Source organism: Podarcis melisellensis (assembly GCF_964234715.1).
Source record: "Podarcis melisellensis genome assembly, chromosome: 16".
Classification (NCBI taxonomy): domain Eukaryota; kingdom Metazoa; phylum Chordata; class Lepidosauria; order Squamata; family Lacertidae; genus Podarcis; species Podarcis melisellensis.
Window position 1 is genome coordinate 37,707,517 of NC_138533.1, and position 22,709 is coordinate 37,730,225.

Genomic DNA, 22,709 nt, shown 5'->3' on the forward strand with positions numbered 1-22,709 from the left:
AAGCAGAAAATATACAGTTGAATGCCTGTTGCCAAAAAGCCTGGAGGAACCCATCTCCATTTGGAGAGTTAGGGTTCAGGGTCTGAAGGAAGTCTTTAAATCCCTGGACTTTCTCTGTGTGAATTGCAAATGACAAGGCACCATCAAAGACTTGTATATCATAATATCTTTGTGTTGTTTCTGAAGTGAAAGCCCACTGGGCTGTCAAAACCCACACGGTGCCTATAGAATTCTCTTCAATATCTTCAGCTAATGAAAAAAAATATTGCATCCATTTCACAACTGCAATGGTCTGAAGTTCTGCAAACATAACCAATATGTTGACTTCTGAGGCCATCAGAAAAGAGGACTTCGCCCGAAGGAGTTCCAGGGAACTGAAATTATCTAGACCCTGAGATATGGCTGGTAGTTTTTCATTGAAAGCTGAACAGACTCCATGCTGGGAAAGCATTGGCACTAAGCTTTGCATAAAGGTCTCTCCATTTTCATCATCGGATGCCACAATTCCTACCCATGTCCACTGGAAATGTAGAAGTAGCATGACAATCCCTGCATATTGATATTTCTCATTGGGCACCGTTCGGTAGAATGTCTGGGGCTGCAACTCGGGGCTTCTCACTGGAGCTAATACGCAGTAAGCAATCTGGAGGAAGAAATCAACCCCAAAAGAATTGGAGAGTTAGAGCAAATGGTTATGGTTCATTCCAAGTATCTGCTTGAAGAAAAAACCCATGAGAATTTCTCGACTCCATTTATGGATGCATGTTGATTTCACAAGAACATTACGCATATCTCTAGCAGTTGTTGGTGCAGAGGAGGAGCAGGGTTACTCTGACCTCCTACAGCTGATGTTGTGCAGATTCCTGGGAGCAGAAGGAAGACTCCTGCTGCTGCATTTGCCCAGTTCCAACCTCCCTGCTGCTTCCCAGTGACACATGGGAGACAGAGTCAGGCAAGCACCAAAGCCCCTCTACTCTAACCACTACTGCATACCTCCCCCAGGTGCTTTTGTATCAGCTTTTTTTAATTTCACTTTATCATAAAAATGAACCAAAGCAAAAGACAGTATTGAGAACCCAGAAGATAATTATTGAATCAGAAGCAGAAAAGCTTCACAGCCCCCACACTTACTATACCTGTGGAATCTTGTAGATGCTTAAGACAGTAGCCATGTAGAGAGAGATGTCAGAGTCAAGTCCCCCAATAAAAGCAATCTTATTTTTCTTCTTCTCACATTTGAAGTTGGGGACAATCCTTTCTGTGATGGACAGAAGTTTCAGGGTGTTTTGATAAGTCAACCTTGCATTTAAGTAGCTATCAGTGACGTGGAACCCAAAGGTCATATTCAGGAGGATATTAGGTTTCTCGTTTATTTCTTTCACAGCAAACACCAGGGAGAGGGTATTCTGGTAGTACTTCAGTGTGTCACTAATAAAAAAGTTATACTATTTGTCAGAGGTATTCTCCTCCTCTCCCTCTTAAGCACATTGGTAACTTTCTGGCTCTCTCTGGCAAATTCCAAAAGATTAAATAAAACAAATAAGCTAACAAACAAACTATATATCCATTTTATGTGTCAACAGTTGATAGTTGACCCCATGGACAATGTTACCTTCGAGGATGTGGACAGGCTGCTTGGACGAGTGAAACCAACCACCTGTCTCCTGGACCCTTGCCCATCCTGGCTTATAAAAGCTAGCCGGGAAGGACTGGGCGATGGGCTTTGTGGGGTGGTGAATGCTTCCCTCCGTGAGGGAGCCTTCCCAGACCCGCTGAAAGAGGCGGTTATTAAACCGCTTCTTAAAAAAACATATTTAGATGCGGCCACGATGGCCAACTATCGCCCAGTCTCAAATCTTCCATTCTTGGGCAAGGTGATTGAGCGAGCGGTTGCCGAAAAACTCCAGGCACACCTGGAAGAAGCGGACCATTTGGATCCCTTCCAGTCGGGATTCAGGCCTCATCATGGGACTGAAACTGCCTTGGTCGCACTGGTTGATGATCTCCGGCGGGCTAGGGACAAAGGTGAGAGCTGTTTCCTAGTTCTGCTGGATCTCTCAGTGGCGTTTGATACCATCGACCATAACATCCTTCTGGACCGTCTTGAGGGGCTGGGAGCTGGGGGCACTGTCCTACAGTGGTTCCGCTCCTTCCTCCTGGGCCGTGTTCAGAAAGTGGTGGGGGGGATGAATGTTCAGACCCCTGGGCTCTCACTTGTGGGGTGCCTCAGGGTTCTGTCCTCTCCCCCATGCTTTTCAACATTTACATGCAGCCGCTGGGAGAGATCATCAGGAGGTTTGGGCTGGGTGTTCATCAGTATGCGGATGATACCCAGCTCTATCTCTCTTTTAAATCAGAACCAGTGAAGGCGGTGAAGGTCCTGTGTGAGTGTCTGGAGGCGTTTGGAGGATGGATGGCGGCTAACAGATTGAGGTTGAATCCTGACAAGACAGAAGTACTGTTTTTGGGGGACAGGAGGCGGGCAGGTGTGGAGGATTCCCTGGTCCTGAATGGGGTAACTGTGCCCCTGAAGGACCAGGTGCGCAGCCTGGGAGTCATTTTGGACTCACAGCTGTCCATGGAGGCACAGGTCAAATCTGTGTCCAGGGCTGCTGTTTACCAGCTCCATCTGGTACGTAGGCTGAGACCCCACCTGCCCACAGACTGTCTCGCCAGAGTGGTGCATGCTCTGGTTATCTCCCGCTTGGACTACTGCAATGCATTCTACGTGGGGCTACCTTTGAAGGTGACTCAGAAACTACAAGTAATCCAGAATGTGGCAGCTAGACTGGTGACTGGAAGCGGCCGCCGAGACCATATAACACCGGTCTTGAAAGACCTACATTGGCTCCCAGTATGTTTCCAAGCACAATTCAAAGTGTTGGTGCTGACCTTTAAAGCCCTAAACGGCCTCGGTCCAGTATACCTGAAGGAGCGTCTCCACCCCCATCATTCTGCCCGGACGCTGAGGTCCAGCGCCGAGGGCCTTCTGGCGGTTCCCTCATTGCGAGAAGCAAAGCTACAGGGAACCAGGCAGAGGGCCTTCTCGGTAGTGGCGCCCGCCCTGTGGAACGCCCTTCCAGCAGATGTCAAAGCGATAAACAACTACCTGAAATTCAGAAGACATCTTAAGGCAGCCCTGTTCAGGGAAGTTTTTAACGTGTGATATTTTACTGTATTTTTGGTTTTTATGGAGGCCGCCCAGAGTGGCTGGGGAGGCCCAGCCAGATGGGCGGGGTATAAATAATAAATTATTATTATTATTATTATTATTATTATTATTATTATTATTATTCAGTCAGCTTTAAGAATATTGCATCTAAAAAGCATTTAATTTTGTGCAGAGCATTCATATACTGAAACACACATATGTAATTAATCTCTTATTTGCAGGTTTACCACTGGTGCCTAAAATTATGAGTCCTCACAGGTGGCTAAAGCAAACAGCTATTTTGCTACTGCTGGGAGGGGGTACCTGGTTGCCACATCTTTCTCTTACCGCTTTATTTCCTTTCAGCAACCAATGGACACTCACTGGAAGAGAAGTTCCCAAGTCAGAAATTCTGACTTGTGCCTCTCAGATAATCAGTGCTTGGTGTAGGTGGGGAGTAGAGACCAGAGCACATCAGATGGAATAGGATTTATTCTTTCACAGTAACTGAGTTTCCCTCCTTCCCTCCTTCAAAGAAAATTGTGGCTGTACAAAAAATACTGTAGCCAATGTTAGTCATACTCTTAGAAGGCCCATTAGGAATTATTGATCAGACTAAATTAGTTTTATTAATACTCTGCATATAACTCAGTTTTGATACCCAATATGGTTTACATCAGTTTTTTACCCAATATGGTTTACATTGTATAGCAGAGAATATAATCCAGATTCTATGTTATTTATATATCACATTCATCTGTGACTGTCAGATTAAAAGAGAGTGATTGTGAATATGAAAATCAAGCTTTGCTGCAATGGAAAACCGGACGTTAATGGTGAGAAAGGAAGCACAGAGGGAGGATGAGGATGAAGTTGGGAAAAAGTGGTGAGAGCCATGGGCTCAGGTGATGAGAAAGCAGAACAGGCAGAAGATAGAAACCTCAAGAAGCGGAATAAAGCAACAAAGAAGAAAGATGACCAAATCACAATGTAAAAAGAAGAAAATATATGTTTAACATCCCTCCTTGATAAAAGTCACAGTGAAACGTGTTCTGAGCATGCTAACGTATGTTTGGTGTAATTGTAGCTCACCAAGGGTACACTATGAAGGATAGAGTTTTTTCCTTACAGAAGTTCATCTATAAGCTTTGTGTTTGGGTGCTCATGGAAATCCATTTCTTCAAATAAAAAGCCAAAATAGGTAACAATTCCTCCAATGATTAGGTCCCCTCTCTGATAATTCTGGTATGGAAGCTGGAAAGGCTCCATCATGGTGCATCTAGCAGAGTGTTCCTTGCTCTCAGTTGGAGGCAACTGTAGCCACAAGAACAGAAGAATCTGCAGCAGAAATGTTCCAACCATCTTGGGACCAACAGGGATGCTGAAAGTCAGATTTTTATCTCATCTACCATAAACTGCATTACAAGAACTTTCATTGAACGACTCTGGATTATTTTGATAAAAGGAAAATGCCAATGATCTGATTCATGAAAACCTGCATCTTCAAAATTTCTCATGTGGGCTCTGAATGACACAGGATTTATTTTATATGCACTTTCACACTCTGATATTGATTGTGTTCATGGCCTGATAAAATGTACATGGGGTTTGGCAAGATGGATGATGAAACCCGGCAATTTGAGATAATTACCAGTTTGAAAGTTATTGCCTTAGAGCATTGAGCTCTGTGACTTATAGTAAGATCAAAATAATTATGCATATTTATTATTGAGTAGTGCTCTTGTAATTTCGAGTGCCTCAGGCAAGCAAGCAGTCCAGCTGCAAACTGGTGCCCTGAAGGGAGCTTCCTAGTTTTTCCAACACTCTTCCTCAATCACATTTCCTCTAGCTGTACATGTGTCACCAATGAAGACATGATTTTCAGCATTTTAGACCCCAAAGATGCTACCTTGTACACCCATTAAGGGGAGGGAGGAAATAGTTAAAATAATACAGATTCCTGTTGCAGGCGCAATACAGAGTGTTACATTTCCTTACAAAAGCCAGAAATGGTTAGTGTTGTGCTGTGGCCAGAGTGTACCTTGATATCAGTAAAGCTTGTGAAGAAACTGGGGAAATGTGGGTTGAATGAGGGAACTGTTAGGTAGATTGGTAGCTGGTTGACTGACCAAACCCCTTTTGTTGCAGACAGGGTCATGTCCTGTCAATTCACCACTTCCATAATTGTGGAATCAATTCACCACTTCCATAATTGTGTCCTCACAATTTCTCCCAAAGGAGCTCTTTGGGGTTGCTCCAGATCTTTTTTATTGTTTACTTGTTAATTCTTGAATTATTTGTTTACTTGTTGATTCTTTGATTTCTAATTACACACACGTAAATAAAACAGCAATAACAGACATCTAGAATTACAAGCATGATTCAGACTTCTGGCTTATTTAAAACTGTCTTCTTATTAGCTGATCCCTGCTGTTCAGCTCAGGCCTCAGTAAAATAACATAGCATTTGGGGATAAAGATGCAGCCCAGTAACCCACAACTAGAGGCCAAGATGGAGAAGATCTCCACAGCCACCATGTATTTGCCCTTGGTGCTCAAGTAGGTTGGAACAAAGGAGAGCCACACACTGCAAAAGACCAACATGCTGAAGGTGATGAATTTGGCTTCATTGAAACTGTCAGGCAACTTTCTAGCTAGGAAAGCCACCGTGAAGCTGACTATGGCCAGTAAACCCATGAATCCCAGGACACAATAAAACATGAAAGTGGAACCTTCATTACATTCTAGTATTATTTCTTCAGTCATTGAGTGCATGTCAACATCTGGGAATGGAGGAGAGGTTGCCAGCCACACAGTACAAATTGTCACTTGCATAAGGGAGCAGGAAAGAACAATTGGGGTGCCCAGTGGCTTTCCTACCCACTTCCTCATTCGGGACCCTGGTTTGGTGGCCATGAAAGCTAGAACCACAATGGCAGTTTTGGCCAAGATGCAAGAAATTGCCACTGAGAAGATCAAGCCAAAAGCAGTTTGTCGAAGGAGGCAGGTCACTTCCTGAGGCTGGCCAATGAAGAGCAGAGCACAAAGGAAGGAGAGCAGGAGGAAAAGGAGGAGAATATAAGTGAGGTTGCGGTTATTGGCTTTAACTATGGGAGTATCTCTGTGCTTTGTGAATATTTGAAGCACCAAAGCTGTGATGCAGGAAAAGAAGAGGGCAAACGTGGCCAAACTGATCCCCAACGGTTCTCCAAAAGACAAGAAAGTTTTGACTTTGGGGAGGCAGCCATCCTGTTCATTGTTTGCATATTGATCTCCAGGGCATTCTGAACAGTCGTCCATGTCTGAAAAAGAAAAAGAAATAAAGAAATCTCAGTGAAACAAAAAGGTCTTCTGTCCCGAAATTGGCACAATGCACCTAAGAGATACCAGAATGTATATTTGCTACTTCCATACTGTTTTCCCACTAGAGAAAGGAGCTTCTGATGCACAGGTAAAATTAAAGCGTGTGATGCATTCCTTACCCTCCTTGTCTGAGATCTTCCCTTCTGGACACGGAAGGCAATCATAGTAGCAGAATGGCTTTCCTTCCTTCTTGTTCTTTCTATAACCTACATGACAATTCTCATTACACAGAGAAGTAGGTTGTGCCTGTTCATAAATGAAAGAAGGAAATCGTTTGGAAGTTTGCATCTCACTGACAGTTAAGCAGATTGCTATAGGTTTTTTGTTTTATCTGAAGATGATCTTAAATTCAGCGCTAATGGTAGCATTGCAGCTTCTACCATTATTCCAGTACCTTTGACTTTATGAAAACCATATTGGTAAGTATTTGAACTTCTTCAGAGATTAGCATGCCAATATCTTATCAAATTAGAAAATGTTCAGGTGAAAGCTTATTGGGTTGTAATCTCATGAATATAGAAATTTCTCAAGTTTTTTTGACTTGCAGTTGCAATAGAAATTATTGAAATTCTGCCCCGTCGAGGTAGTCTAACCACTGTTCCTTTAACCTGGAACTTGCAAACTATGCTTCCAATGGTTTCTCTGGCAACATTCAGTGCATTTGTTTTCTTTTTGTATAGTTGTATCTTTTTTGTGAAGGGCGATGATCTCTTGTCTTACCTTCTTGGACCATTCTACTGGCTTAGAAATATGGCTAACATACAGCAACATTTGACATTCAGCAAACCCCTTGCAAGTTCAGGTATTTCATGTATTAGATAGAGCTAGAAATAAGATAGCTTTCCTTTTATCAGTGCTACAGCCTGATATTTCCTTCACAGATCAAGTCTGATTCTGATAACTGATGATTCAATATGTTGCAATGAGGCAGTTTTGGGACACTGAGCAAAACACTAGAGAAAACCCTGAATAAATTCTTACTTGGTTGAACCAGTTGGGCCACATGATACCATCATCATGAATGATTAACCTCTTTTCACGGGGAGCTTGTGGGTCCATTGTTCCAACTTTGACTCTCAGAAATGACTGATTTGGGAATGTGACCCAATTTCTTACATCCAATCCAGCTACTAATTCCCCATTTTGGTCAAAGGAAACTTCTTCCCCAACACTATTATTAAATGAAACTCTTCCCAGAAAGTGGTGGACCTAAGTTTGAAGAGGAAAAAAACAATTAATGAAGTTGCCAAAAATGATTAAATATTAGTAATATTCGTACAAATAGAGTGCTTATCTTTAACATTTAAGAGCTATAGTTTGTGGTCCATTTAAAAGTTGTATCTTAGTGTTTTTCTTTCTCTGTTTTTAATGAGTCTCTTCTTCAAAAATGGATGGAGCTAAAAAGGAAAAAGGAATTAATGAGCAGTGCTGCTTTCTAGAAAAAGAGGTGCTGTAACTCACCACAAACACCTCCCTCATTCCCTTGGCATGGCAATGGTGCCCCCCTGAGAGGGGAGGGAACTGAGTTCCCCTGAGTTCTGGCTGAAAAAAGCCCTGCTCATGAGCATATACAAAAGAGCAACATTGTGGAACACTATATTCATTTTAAATGTTTAGTGAAGCAATGTTTTTAATCGTAGCAATGTTTATTGTGGTGGTAAGATGTGGTTCTTTTAAGAATTACAGTTAGTCTTGGCCTAAATTTCATAGAAATTAGATCACAAATATTAGACAGCATGTTCCTTCAGATAGGAGGATAAGCTGCTCATCACTTTCCAGGGATACAGGGCTGTCTTTGTACAAATAGCATGATATCGTGTACCTAGCCATCTATAGCCATATTTTGCTATTCCAAGGACAAGTGAACCCACTTTAAAGTGATGGCAGAATTTCATCCATTATGTTATCCTAACCATTAGTGGATAGTCATTTCCTCCCCGAGAGGAAAGAGGAAAGCCAGTGCCCCCACATCATAGTGGAGTCCCGGCCGTGTCACACCCGCCAACCAATCCAGTCAGCCAGGGGGACGTGACTTGCTGCATTGAAGGGCCGCGTGGCTGGGGATCACCTTCTTGGTTTCAGGCCTTTGTTGTGGCCTTAATTCGCCCATTAATCTAAAATACTGGTGTCCATGTGTTTTATTATTCAACAACTGGGGGAGGGTTCAGGGCCTTGACATACAATGAGTTTCCCCTACTGAAGAGGTATTCAAGAGAAATGCCCCCTTTGACTGACCTCCAGAGTTTATTACAGACATTTGTATTAACTGGAAGACGACATTACCTTCCATGGCTGTTGTTCTGTAAGTTCCCATCTTGCTCCTTCTGCCATTGCTCTGCAATTTAATTTGGTGGACTGCATGGTGTGCAAAGCATGTGCCAAAATATAGATTGCATTGTAGATGCTGTAGCTGTGGGCTGTCATGCTCGTTTCAAAAACAGACCCAGGAAGGCTCTCAATATTCTCCTCCCCAGTGCAGACTTTGTCATCTTTCGTCTCTGAAGCAGAATCATTAAAACCACAATTAAATGCCTCTTCCCAGAAAACCCTGAGAAAGCCGTCTTTTTCCAAGGTAGGCTTCCTCATCTGAATAAATTTCTGGAATCCTGGAAGATCCTTAGAGTGAACTGCAAAGGACAGAGCCCCATGGAGGAATGTGATGTCCCAACCTCTTTGAAAGGGAAATGAGGTGAAATCCATCTGGGCTATCATAATCCAGATTTTTCTATTTCCTTGTATTGGCACATCATTCATTTCTGCAAGCCTGGGTAGCGTTCTCATTCCCATAATTGTATGAATTTCACCATGTACAACCACAGCATTGGCAGTGCTTCCCACAATAATGTTCAATGTTTTTGAACCTTCTTCCACCATTTCATCAAACTCACCAGAAGAGGTAACCTTAGGGAAACTTTCTATAAAATCAACGCAGATACCCTTCTGGGCAAACATGGGGAGAACATTTTGTACAACTCTCTCTCCAGTGTCATCATGGAGTTGAAAAAGCACACCAATCCACATCCAACGGAAATGCAGCAGTAACTGGAGGATCCCCTCGTATTGCTGAGTCCCATCTGGGAATATCCAGTGGGTGAAAAGAGCTTGAACGTCATTAGTCATCACAGGAGAAGAGCCATAGATGAGCTGAAAAGGGTCATTAATAAAATCAAGGGAGGAAAGATGATAACAAATGCTGATATCAAAACACCAATTAGACTCAAAACCAGATTTCATTATTTTTTTAAATAATATTTATTACTTTTAAAAGTTACAAAAAAGAAGAAGAAAAAGAAAAGAAGACAAAGAAGAAAAAACAAAAGAGAAAAAAGAGAAAAAGAAAAACAATACAGTACAAGATGAAGATGACGAGTGAGACCTCGTCGAAACGTCGCCTAGACACCCCAACTTTTACACGGGAAGACACCCGAGGACACCAAAACCTGCATTCCTGTACCCGTGAAAATCTACGAAACCAATACAGTACAATATATATACAATACAAAACACCACCTAAACCCATTAAACTAACATAAATAAAACAAAACAAAAACACAATCCTTCATTCCCTTGTTTCCTCGACCTCCTCTCACCTCCCTTTTTGTATCCCACTTATACTAATTGCTTCAGCAAATCCTTTCCATCTTTCTCTATTTTCTATCATATTATAAATAACATATTTTTTAACCTTATTTCCCATTAAGACTAAAATACTTATATATACTTAACTTCTTATAACATTTCTACTAAATCCATAAAATATCATTCCACCATTTTTCTAACAGTCATTACTTTTACAATATTTCTAAATATAAACTTTAAATTTTCCAGTCTTCTTCCACCATCTCCTCTCCCTGGTTTCGGATTCTGCCAGTCCTTTCCGTCAGTTCCATATAGTCCATCAACCTGGAGATCTTATGTCTGAGGCTCTTAACTCTTTTCCAAGTCCCTTCTGCAGATCTTCTTCATGTTCTTTAATGCTAAGGAGCAAATCTCGGGAAAATTCCAACCTAACAGTACTTTTATTCCTTCTGGACAGTTCAGCCAAATTTCCATAGTTAAAGCTAAAGTCCATAAAGTGTTTCAGGACATATTTCAGGATTCCTCCAGATCCAAAGGTCCCCAAAACTTCGATCTCCTCCAAACCCAAGCCCATGTCCCAAAAGTCAGTTAATCCCTGGATGGAGGGATCTTTCCAACTTTCCTTCCTCAGTCCAAGCCGGGATCCAATCCTCAAAATCTGACTTTTGCTAGATTCAATCAGAAAAGGCCTCAATTTATAGTCCTCAATTTGCTTCTGTAAAACTAAGGATTCCGCTTGTACTACTTTAGGTTTCACAACAACAGCTTTCTCCTTTTCCTCCACCATTTGTCCTGCCAATGTATATTCCTGTGCCGAGTCCTGAATTATTGTTGTATTGGTGCTCGCTTTTTGACTCAAATTAGTCACTTTCTGTTCCAAGTTATCAATTTTAAAAATCGTGTCATCTGTCTTTTTATGAAGCTGTTCCAGTGGGTAGCTTATCTTGCATAATACAGTCACAATGGCTTCTCCTGTCAACATTTTGAATGGTCCAAGGTCAATCTCTGGTTCTCAGAATCCTTATCTTGCAGCTGGAGATCTCCCTGTTACACTCCTATAACAATTTCACATGCTCCCTCTAGAGGGAAACAGTCTCCACTTGTATCAATTCTTTCAAGTACAACTCACGCAATAAAAATAGTTTCAATTTTCAGTTACTTTTTCCTCCTTTTTAAACACAGAAGAGGACAATGGAAACAGTATCTTATTCTTATTTTAGCTAGCTGTCAAATCCGTTCTGTCAATGAACTTTGCCCAAACGTCATCTGGCAGCCCGTTTCCAGGTTCAGAGCAGTGGTAATTTGATTTTTCACTCTCTCCTGCAGGCTCACTAGGTCCAAAATTTCCCCCTCTTCTCCTGCTTCCAAGGGGGGTTTTGTTTTTTAAACCGATGGAAATTTAATCCTTTGTCAAAAGCCTTCAGAGACTTTAGCTTGTAACATCTTTGCTTCAGTCTATTTACAAAAGCGGAAGGCAGACTTCCTGTTTAGAACCTTCCCACTTCGGTACAAATTAAAGTATGTAAAAATCCAATTTTCCGTTCTACTCACGGGTAGTTGTTTAAAATCCAATTGTCCACAGGAAAAAGTCAGTGCTCTCTGGCAGCAGCAATGCTGCTTCTCACCGTGAAAGAAGCAGTTGATTCAAAGCACCGCGCCACTCACCCCACGTCGCTCCGGATCCCCAAAACAGGGTTTCCCCAGGAGTAGGGGAGGCGCAAAAGGTGCCAGCCAAATCCCAAGTTCACAGGCTTCTCCCGCCTGTGATTTCTATGGGTCTCCGCCTTCGCCATGGCGGTCAGACCCTGCTTTTCACGGAGCAAGTTCCTCCCAATCAGAGGAGCTCCGCCATTGCCGGAGGCGCCAACCCGGAAGTCCTCTCAAAACCAGATTTCAATCTCTATTTAATAGGTATATATGAACAAGGGGGGATTCAGCTTTTTGGTTATTTCTGTTAATTTAGAATTTGCAGTTTGGGAAAATACTTGGATATTAATGTCTCTACATCAAATAGAACAATTATGCAGTTATGTTTATGGCAGAATTTGCTGCCCTTCATATCTAAAGGAGGATAAAGGAAAGAACAGGTAAATAAATGCTTGTTCACAGAAAACCATGATAAAGCTTTCTCATCTGAATAAATTCCTAATACTGATTCCTTGAGTTAACTGCAAAGGATAGAGAACCACAGAGGAAAGCTATTTCCCACAACCTTTGCATGGGAAATGATATGAAATCCATCTGGACTATTCTAATTCCAATCTTTTGATTTGGTATGTATTGGTGCATCATCTGTTTCTGCAATATTGGACATCCTTCTCATCACCATAATGTTGTGATTTCCATCATTCACACCACTCCTAGGGAACGAGGAGGTTTCGTCCACACCAGTGCATTTTTTGAGGGGGCTGAGCCCCCTCAACATTCAAGGGGCATTCAGTTCCTCATGGCATCACACGCATGACGTCAGGGTGTCATGTGACATCACGCGCATGAAGTCATTATGTCGTGCTGCATTGCACATGGGCCCCCTCAATTCTCTGCAGGATCCCATCTGCTTGGGTCTCCTTCCAGTCAGGAAGGGAGAGATCTTCTAGAAAGAGAAGACACCCAAACCTGTCAAGAGGGCTGGGGGATCCCCTGGGGCTGTTTTGCTATTTGGAGAACCTCAGGAGTGGGATTGATAGAAGGTGGGGAAACTGACAGAAAATACTACCTTGTATAAGAACCAAAGTCTGAAACTGTAACACCTATGCAATGTGGTTTAAGAAACTGAAGTAATGAAAATGGAAATAAGCTGATTGTTTACCAATTGTAACATCAAACTGAAAATAAGGAACTGCCATTTTAAATAAGCTGTATGTTCACTACCTTCTTTTGAAGCCCGTAACATCCACTAAATTGAATATTAATAAGTTAACTGTTTCCTGAAAGAACTTGATCTCCTGATGCATCTTTTGTCTTACCAACTTTATTCTGCAAAATAAATCTTTCTTATTTGTTCAACTTCTGCTTCAAGTTGACCTTTACCTCTCACAAAAACGCTAGATAACCCGTGGTGGTTAAAGAGTTTTACAGAGGGGGATCTGCTTCAAAAGGATTCAAATATCACTTATTTCTCTTGATTTGGAATGTTAAAGTTATCTTGGGAAATATATAAGTGATTTTTCAGCAGGCATAACAAACATACAGTTGTGCTACCACAGGCAGCAGACGTTTTGTTACAGTCCTGCACAGGATTAAAGTGTCCAATGAGGAATTCTTCCTGCTGAGTTTTTAAGGAGATGTAGAACTGAAGCAGACATATTTTCCACAACCTGCATTTTTGGTTGATAAATACCAACCTATGCCCACTATTTGCCATTCCCTTGATATTCTGTTCTTCAATTACCAGCATGCAACCCAATGAGAGTTAGTCAAAGGCAACTGTAAACGGATTTCATTATGATCCATGTTCCAGGCAAACCTCTTACTCTTGGCATCTTGTACATAGACAGGATGGTTGACATGTGGAGACATAAATCAGAGTTTGGCCCCCCAATGACAGCCTTTGGAGTCTCCTGAACATCACACTTGTAGTTGGGGAGGAGTCTTTCTTGGCTAGAGAGAAGTTCCATGGAGGCTTGGTAGGTCCAGCTTGGACTGAAATGGCTGTTATAGATGTGGAAACCCAAAGACATATTGGGCAAGATTTGGGGATCTTCATTTATCTCTTTCACAGCAAATGTCAAAGCCAGAATATGCTGGTAGAGTTGTGTCACTGGCCTGTATGGAGAGCGACATAGTGCGTAACAGTTCACCTTTACAAAAATGTGTGGATATATTGAAACACAAACCTGGATGTTTTGCTTCCTTGAACATCTAACTCCTAGCATGGCTTTCAGTCCTGCTAAATGCAATCATCCGTGTCCAGATACATGCACATGACGCCACATCTCACGGGGAGGTGCCTCCACCCCACCCCACCCCACCTCACCAATGCCTGGCCTCCTGGGGCTGCACAGTGGTGGTGTCTTCTGGTGATAAATTCTGTGAGCTCACAAGATCTTAGGAGATCTCACTAGGCACCACTGTGGTAGCCATGGCAGCTGTACAATGGCAGCTGCAGGAATTCCCTGGCCCAAGGCAGCTGTTTCTATTTACCTCACGGCTGGTCTGGCCCTGATTGCTACTAGTTCTGTTCTATGGAGGAGGGGGAGGAGAAAAGTCTGGTTAATGGGATCATCTTACTAGATGGTCCTGCTTGTGGGCAGAGTCTCAACCAGGTTCCCCACCCCCACCCTAGCGTGGGTGGAGCTATTGCACACATGCCGGAGTGGCACCACAATTACCCAGGGCTATTGCCCAATCATGTCAAAGGGTGATAGTGGGGGAAATCGTAAAAGTGGCAGCGTGACCTGTGCCAGGCTCCTGCCTCGCGCTGACCACCCGCCCTCCCTTTAATTTAGATCGTTTGGCCTTGCTTTGGACTTTGGTTGGTTGCCCGGCTTGAGTCAGGAGCCAGGTAGGAATTTTTCCATTTGGCAAATTGGCACGGGCCACTTGGTCTTTGCCCACCACTTAGCAATCATCACAACTTTGTAAGCTTTGGCAGTTAGGCATTGGCTTATGGAGAATGGGGGAGGGGAGGTCGGCCATCGCCTGCCCCTCCAGTGTCAAGGGTATTCCGTTAAAGGAATCCGGGGCCTGGTTCCTGTCCTGGTTCCTCACCCTTGAAGGGTGAGGGCCATGCCAGGCCACTGGGAACACCAGGGGAGATGCAGGCCGGTTCCCCTGAAGGAATTTCCCTTTGGGTGGTTTACCCTTACAGACTTCCTGCAAAGTGGGCAGGAGTCAGATATAGTCTTGCCAATGCCTAAGCCAGTACTGTTCTCATTCCTGTAATCATTAAAGTTGTGGCCAAATTTTTGCCCAAAAACCTTAAACAAAATATTCGTATCCGTGTGAATTTATTTATCTTAATGGGGTGCCTGCTTGAGGGTCTTGCCACACAACCAAAAACTTATAATAAGAATCACCTCAAATCTGAATGAATTACCACTTGGCTTTGATTGAAGTCAAATATTAAATAAGAAATCCTTCGCTCACCATGGTAAATGAGCGGAAAGCCTTAACAAAGTGAATGGGGATGTTACTTTTTATGCTGCCTTGCAAACTTTTTAAAACAACTGAACACTGGTATAAGCCTATCATATAAGAAGAAACATGTTATCACACACTGCAGAAGTCACTTGCTAATTCCCCATTCTCATCAAAGGACACTAAGTCACCAGCACTGTTGTTGAAGGAGATACTCCTCAAGAACGAGTGCAGCTAGGCAGAAGAAAACAAAGGGAAAGTTTAAAAACACAGAGCTTTTATGGATTTTAGAAACAAGAAGCTTCTGACTAAAAATTTTCTTTAATCAGCTCCACAGATTTTCTGTTGGATTCAGGTCAGGACTATTCAACACAGTTTGTGGCATTATATTCTGCATTAGATTAACTTTCTAATGATCCACTTTTGAAGTTCATTCTAATGGTATACTGTTCTTATAAGCCGTCAAACCTTAGAAATACACTTTTTCCTAAAGTTTACCACAATTTTGACCACTAGTGTAATGAGCATCACCTACATCATATGTCAAATGCAGAAATATAGTCATTACAGATATATGATAGGGTTTTTTAACAGACACACACAACACACACTTCCTTACAGAATATCATCGAAGAGTTCAGGTGTAGGAGGTTCATCGAAGGCTATGCTTGAAGTTATATAGATTTGAGACATAATACCAGCAATAACAACATCTCCAGATTGGAAATATTTGTGAAGAATAGGAAGAGGGTCACTGATGGAACACGGAGCAACTGCAGCCTTGCACTCATCTGGAGGAAGCAGCACTGACGCCAACATCAAGGAAAGTACCATCCTGCACAGAGCATGGTAGGAGCAAGAGGAATTTTTTAGGCAACAATTCATCTCTTTGCACGTTGTCATCTGAGTGATACTAAGCAGCAAAGTCTCACTGGGATGGTTACGAAAGCCAGATTTTTGCAGAGAAAAGAATCAGTGATCAGTCTGACAGAGCCCTTGGTATAAGGCCAAGCTCTGAACACCACAGGAGATATCTTCAAGTCTTGATTCGTAGTTTTCATGCAGCTACTGGAACTCCCCAGAGAGTCAAAGAAATGATTGTGATTACATTGATAATTACAGGAGACTTAATCAGCCTCTCAGTGATTTGGGGGTGGGAAGCATGTTTATCACATCACAGCCAAAGTCTCAGCTGGTCCCCTTAGTAGGGAGAGCAATAAGAGTTTATGGAGAGTCAGCAAAAAGAGAGAGAAAGGGTTACCCAGAAAACTACTCAAGATGAAAATATAGAATAAAAAAAAAACTGCTTTGCCGTTAATTGTTCAAAGAGGTAGAACAAACTTTTGTCATGGTCTGGGTTACGGGCAGTCAGAGTTCTGACTTGGTACGTCGGGACTGGGGTTGAGGTCGGGAAGCAGGAATCAGCAGTCCAGGGTCAGCAGTCCAGGGGTCAGGAAGCCAAGAGTCCAAGGGTCAGGAAACCAGGAGTCAGGAAGCACAGCTAGGTGGGTAGCGTGTTGCTGTAGCAAAGAGCCAGAGGGAACTGCTGGTCTTATATACCCCTCCTACCCTTTGCCACCAGGTGCTATGAGTCTTCCGTCAAGCCTCACCTGTGCGGGGGTGCCTTGCCCTTCCAGGCCAAACTCAGGAAGGCCCCAATCCTGCGAGGCCCTACCAGTCACAGGGCCTGGCTCCTGCACACACTTCTGACAACTTTGCACAACCTTTAAATCAAGTCCATTATCCATTTCATCAACCAAAATTCTTATTACATTAACTAACACCATATGGACACACCATAATTTTCAGCTGAGAACCAGTGTGATGTAATGGTTAGAGTGTTGGACATGGGAGACCAGGGATCAAATCCCCACTCAGGCAAGAAGCTCACTGGGTGACCTTGGGCAGGTCACAGCCTCTTAGCCTAACCTACCTCACAGGGTTGTTGTGAAGATGAAATTGGGAGAAGGAAAACCATAGTATATAAATGCTATATAAATGTAATAAATAAATATGCAATAATGCAATCTGTGAATTCAGTGATTTAGAATCTTTGTCTATGAGCTTTAGAATGCTTGAAACACTACCATAGCAACCAATTTTGAACAAGTTATGTCCAAAGGGGAAATGCTATAGCATTCTTTGTATCATGACTATTCTTAATGCTACAGTTTTAAAGATTGTAGGCTGTGGTTTTTTAACTAAATCAACCTCCACCAACTTTTGACGCCTAAAGCCAGGCATAGGCAAACTCGGCCCTCCAGATATTTTGAGACTACAACTCCCATCATCCCTAGCTAACAGGACCAGTGGTCAGGGATGATGGGAGTGATAGTCCCAAAACATCTGGAGGACTGAGTTTGCCTATGCCTGGCTAAAGGTTTATTGTAAACAACATGGTTGATCTTGTGATCTTATGGGGCACTTGATCTGAGAGGTGACCTGGATCCTCATCTCCCACATCCCCCGTGGCCATAGGTGACATGGGGGTGGGGCAGCATACCTCTCCATCATCCGAGATCACAGAGACGTCAGAGAACCCATTTTCCTCACATGAATGATCAGCTGCTCATTGGGGCTGAAACTCAGCAAGCATGATGCTCTGCAAGCTCCTGCTATCAGCTGATCTTTGGGGCCTCACAGTGCTACATATGGAGCTATGCAAGGCCCCCCAAAAGCTGCTTGTTGGGGTTTCCATAGTTTCATGAACACAGCTTTGCAAGCCTGAACTATGAGAACATCATCAGCACTTGAAAAGCACTTTGCGCGGGGTTTTGTAGGTTCTCCTCACAGCAGTTCTTCAGTCCAGCCACTCTGTATCTTCCCTACATGGAGAAGATAAACTCAGAGAATCTGGGTCTCATTTGTAGGCAGAGGAGGACCAGAAGGTAACAAATGTCATTCAATTGTTTTGAAGCCCCACTTGGAAATGTGACAACTTCACATTGTGAAGCCAGATGGATGTGTACAGACATTTTTATCTACAGGTGGAGGATGACAGAAAGGATTAAAAATGCAACCTCTTAATTGTCCATAATTTTCTGCCATGTTATACAGGCTTTTGCAGCTACATTCTGAGATCAGCAGCCTTTCTTGATTACATATAAATAAATACAATATAGCTTTTACCTAACTCAGCAGAAGTTACATGTTTCTTTTTTTTAATGAATATTTATTAGGATTTTCAATAACAAAACAAAAACAAAAATAGACAAAAAATGACAAAAATACAAAAATACAAAACTTAAAAACAATTAAAAGCACATAGAATTTCAATTGCTTATTTTCCTTTAACTTGTTTCCCAGACCTCCTCACACCTCCCCTTCTTGTATTCCAATTTAAATTATTAGCTCAGCAAATCCTTATTACTTATTTCTCAACTTTACTTAATAATTTATTTTAACATGTTATTATTTTACTTTTACTTTTTCTTCCATTTCCTTAATTTATTTTTGCAAACCTTATCTTCATTTAATTTAGACCATTTTAAAGACCAGTTTTAACTTATCCAAACTTAAACATCAATGCTTATACATCAGTACTCATTCTTAAACATTTTTCCTAATGTCGACCAAACTTCCCTTCTACGTCTTTCCCAATTTTCATACCAATAGCAAAACAATATAAAAACAGAACAAATTATAATTGTATACCCTTTGGATTCCCAGACTCCACCCACCCCTTTCCCGGTTTCAGTCCCCAGCAAGTGTCCATCAGTCTCAATATAGTATTAGCCTGGAGATCTCACATCCGAGGCTCTTAAATCTCTCTCAGTTCCTCTCTGCCGGTCTTTTTGATAGTCCTTAATGTTAAACCCCAAATCTCAGAGAGGCTCCGGCCCAACAGGATCCATGTTTCTTCCAGCCAGACCTCCATACTTAAAAATAAAGCCTATGGGGTATTCCAAATCTTGTTTCAAACTCCTTTCAAATCCAAATGTCCCCAAAGCTCCAACTTCCACCTTAATCAAATTTGTAATCCTTCGGTTTTCAGATCTCCACATAAGGAGATCTCTCAATTTTTCACTCTCCAATTCAGGCCAAACTTTCCACATCAAGTTTTTATTTTGCTTTATTGCCATCATGTCAGGCCTCAAGTTACAGCTCTCCTTTAACATCTGCAAAATTACAGCTCCTCCTTCCTTTTCTTCAGGAGCAACATATGTTTCCTTCTCCATATTTTCAAAGCTCTCAGGTTTCTCTATTTGTCCAATTGAATAGGCTTGCTGTTTCAAATCCTTATCAGATTCAACCATGTCATTTACTGTTAAGTCCAGAGTTGTGACGTTTATAGCCAAAACATCAATTTGGCCTTGTAACTTTCCCAAGAGAACAAAAGCTCTGTCCAATTCAACCTGGATTTTCCCTCCTCCAGCCATTTTTGTAAAGTCCCTAAACCCCCTCTAGGGGGATTTTGGTTCCTTAATGTTCCTTTCAGCTCAAATCCAAAAATCAAGTTAGTTTATATCAGCCCTTCCTTATTTTCAACAAATTGTAATAAATATAACCAGCAGAAGCAACAGAAACAAAGTTCTCTTTTTCCTTCTTGACAGCTAACTTGACAGCTGTCAAACTCTTCGGTACTTCATCAACAGGCTCTCTCGCGGAACTCTCCCGGGTCCGGGAGGGTGACACTTCAGCTCCCAAAATTAGTTCTTTATCCTCCAGTAAGATTTCTTATAATATCAAACCGTGAGGTTAAAATCTTTTACAAAAAAGAAAGAAAAGATTCTCTCGACCTTAGTTAGCAGGTCCTTTGCTTTAAATTATTTACAAAGGGGGGGCAGACTTCCTTTTTAAACATTCCCCGCTCGTTCCTAATTCATCAAAATTTTTCTTTAAAACTCCAATTTCCGTACTACTCACGGGTTGTTGCTTTAGAGTCCAATTGTTCAAAGAAAAAGGTCAGCGCTCTCCGATAATGGCTTGCGGCTTCACTCCGCAGAAGAAGCAGTCTACTCTCAGCACCGCGCCGCACCCCGTTCCGGAGCCTTTAAAAAGGCTCCTTCACAGATTGGGGAGGCGCAAATGGTACCCGCCGAGTCACCACTCTCACAGGCTTCCGCGTCTGCGATTTTTAAGGGTCCCCGTGTCGCCGCAGCGGCAAGACCCAGTCCTGCGGAGCCAATTTCCTCCGGAGCTCGGAGGGAATCCGCCATTAGTCAATGGCGCTAACCCGGAAGTCCCAGAAGTTACATGTTTCACACAGATGATGTATCCCCATGAAGGGATATACCTTTAGCACCTTATGAATGGAAGATCAGTGTATTGACAGGATAACAAATTGACAGAACAACTTTATGGGGTTAAAAACTGGTCTCAGCTTTATTGATTACAGATGTAGGTTGGAGGCTTTTTCTGGGAATGAAAAAGATGAAAAGGATGAGTGTTGAGAAATACAAGGAATTACTTTTTCTGCTTTTCATTCAATAAATGTCAGCAAACAATGCAATAATTAAAACCATCAACACAAATTCATTCCTATTTGCTCCTCAGAATTAAGTGGTCTTTGCTGTTCAAGTCAGGCCTGAGAAGAATTATATATAATTTGGGGGAAAAGATACAACCCAGCAAACCTGCGCTGGAGGCCAAGATGCAAAAGACCTCCACAGCCACCATCTGCTTTCCTTTGGTGCTCAGATAAGAGGGAACAAAGGACAGCCAAACGCTGCAGAACACCAACATGCTGAAGGTGATGAACTTGGCTTCGTTGAAACTGTCCGGCAACCTCTTGGCCAGGAAAGCCATAGTGAAGCTGACCATGGCCAGGAAGCCCAGATAACCCAGGACAGAATAAAACATCGCGACAGAACCTTCGTTGCATTCCACAATGATTTCCTCCATCAGAGAGTTCATGTCCACATCTGGGAATGGAGGAGCCGTACAGAGCCAAGCAGCACAAATGCTGGTTTGAACGGAGCAGCAAGCAAGAAGAACCGAGTTTGTGAGAGATTTCCCCACCCATTTCCTCATCCTGGATCCTGGTTTGGTGGCCACGAAAGCCAGAACCACCGTGATGGTTTTGGCCAAGACACAAGACACAGCAATGGAGAAGATGATGCCAAAAGCAGCTTGTCGTAAAGAGCAGCTGACTGGGTGAGGCTGGCCAATGAAGAGCAAGGAGCAGAGGAAGCAGAGCAAGAGGGAAGTAAGCAGAGTGTAGGTGAGGTCCCGGTTGTTGGCTTTGACAATGGGAGTGTCCCCATTCCTAGAGAAGACGCCAAGTATCAAAGCTGTGACCAGAGAAAAGACCAGAGCTAAGGAAGCTAAAATGAACCCTAAAGTTCTGCGTAGGAAAGAAAATGTTGGCGTTTGGGGAGGCATTGATCTCTGTCCTTGTTTGGAAATTGGTCATCTTGGCACTGGAAACAATAATCCATATCTGAAACAATGAGTGATATATGAGTTCTGACAAATAAGGCATTAATTAGTTAGTGAACGTATCAGAGATAAGTGGATATTGAAAACTGTTTGTACAATCTCCTGTCATTATGCATAATACGCAATAGGTTCTACTCTGTCTTTAGTCTGCAGTTAATGATCAGAAACATAGCCTTTGGTTGTGCCCTTAGTTGAGTTGGTCACACCCAGAGAGATCTTCATGGTGATGGAGGCTTCTTGAGAACAGCCACTTTGGGCTCAGAGGCTGGGCTGAGGACTGTTCTGCGTAAGAAGATCATTTCATGCTTTTTTCTGGCTCACACACCTATACAACAGATAACAGCATATTCCACACCTATTTCCAGAGATCTCACTTGTAAAAGTTCTGGATCTAGTTTCCCCAACTGTCTCTTTTTTCTTCCAGATATCAGTGCAGCTGCTCTTCTGTTTAGGAGTACTGAACTACTAATAGAGGGAAACAGTTGAAATAGAGATCAGGAAGATTATACAAAATAGCAGATGATGTCTCCTACCCTTTTGATTCGAAATCATCCCATGTGGACATGAAGCACAATCATAGCAACAAAATGGCAACCCCTCCTTCTTTTTTCTGCTGTAGCCTGGCTGGCAGCAATCATTACACAAGGCAAGGGGCAGCACCTAGCCATAAAAAGAGGAGAAAATGTAGCTCTCTTGTGCCTTGTGAACAACACAGTTTTAACCAAAGAGAAGAGATCAGCTAACTGATTAACATTATTCCAGAAAGGCGTGTTGTATGCGTAGATAAACTGTAATGTAAATTTTGGGAGTGAATGAGAAGGGATACTGAATTTTTCATCTGCATAAAGATGGAGGAGTGAGAGAGGACAGGGGAAGGCAACAGACTTTGAAATATAGGGAGTTAAAAAAGAAGTTAAAATAGGAAGCACATACATTAGGCTCAGAGAAGCACCGCGAGACAATCAGTCTTCTTTCAAAACAAATGGGTAACTTAGCGTCCCCTTGTCTTCTGAGCTGTAAATCTCACTTGGTTCAGCATGTTTTACTCCTACATTATGTGCATAGCATTAAAATGTTATACTGAATTCCTATATATCAGGGATGTGGAACATTTGGTCCAGCAGATGGTATTGGACTCCCCTCAGTCTGAAAACCAG

The 22,709-nt window shown here is 42.4% G+C and overlaps 1 protein-coding gene across 1 annotated transcript; it reads right to left on the reverse strand.

Moving 5' to 3' along the window:
• Nucleotides 1–5,550: 5,550 nt before the first annotated feature.
• Nucleotides 5,551–19,550, reverse strand: LOC309358910 (vomeronasal type-2 receptor 26-like; the record flags this gene model as incomplete). The annotated part of the gene is made up of 7 exons (XM_081892177.1): nucleotides 5,551–6,452; nucleotides 6,633–6,759; nucleotides 7,495–7,722; nucleotides 8,797–9,657; nucleotides 13,566–13,857; nucleotides 15,791–16,006; nucleotides 19,174–19,550. 7 exons carry the CDS (start codon nucleotides 19,548–19,550, stop codon nucleotides 5,551–5,553), a joined length of 3,003 nt encoding a protein of 1,000 aa, XP_081748303.1.
• Nucleotides 19,551–22,709: the final 3,159 nt, after the last annotated feature.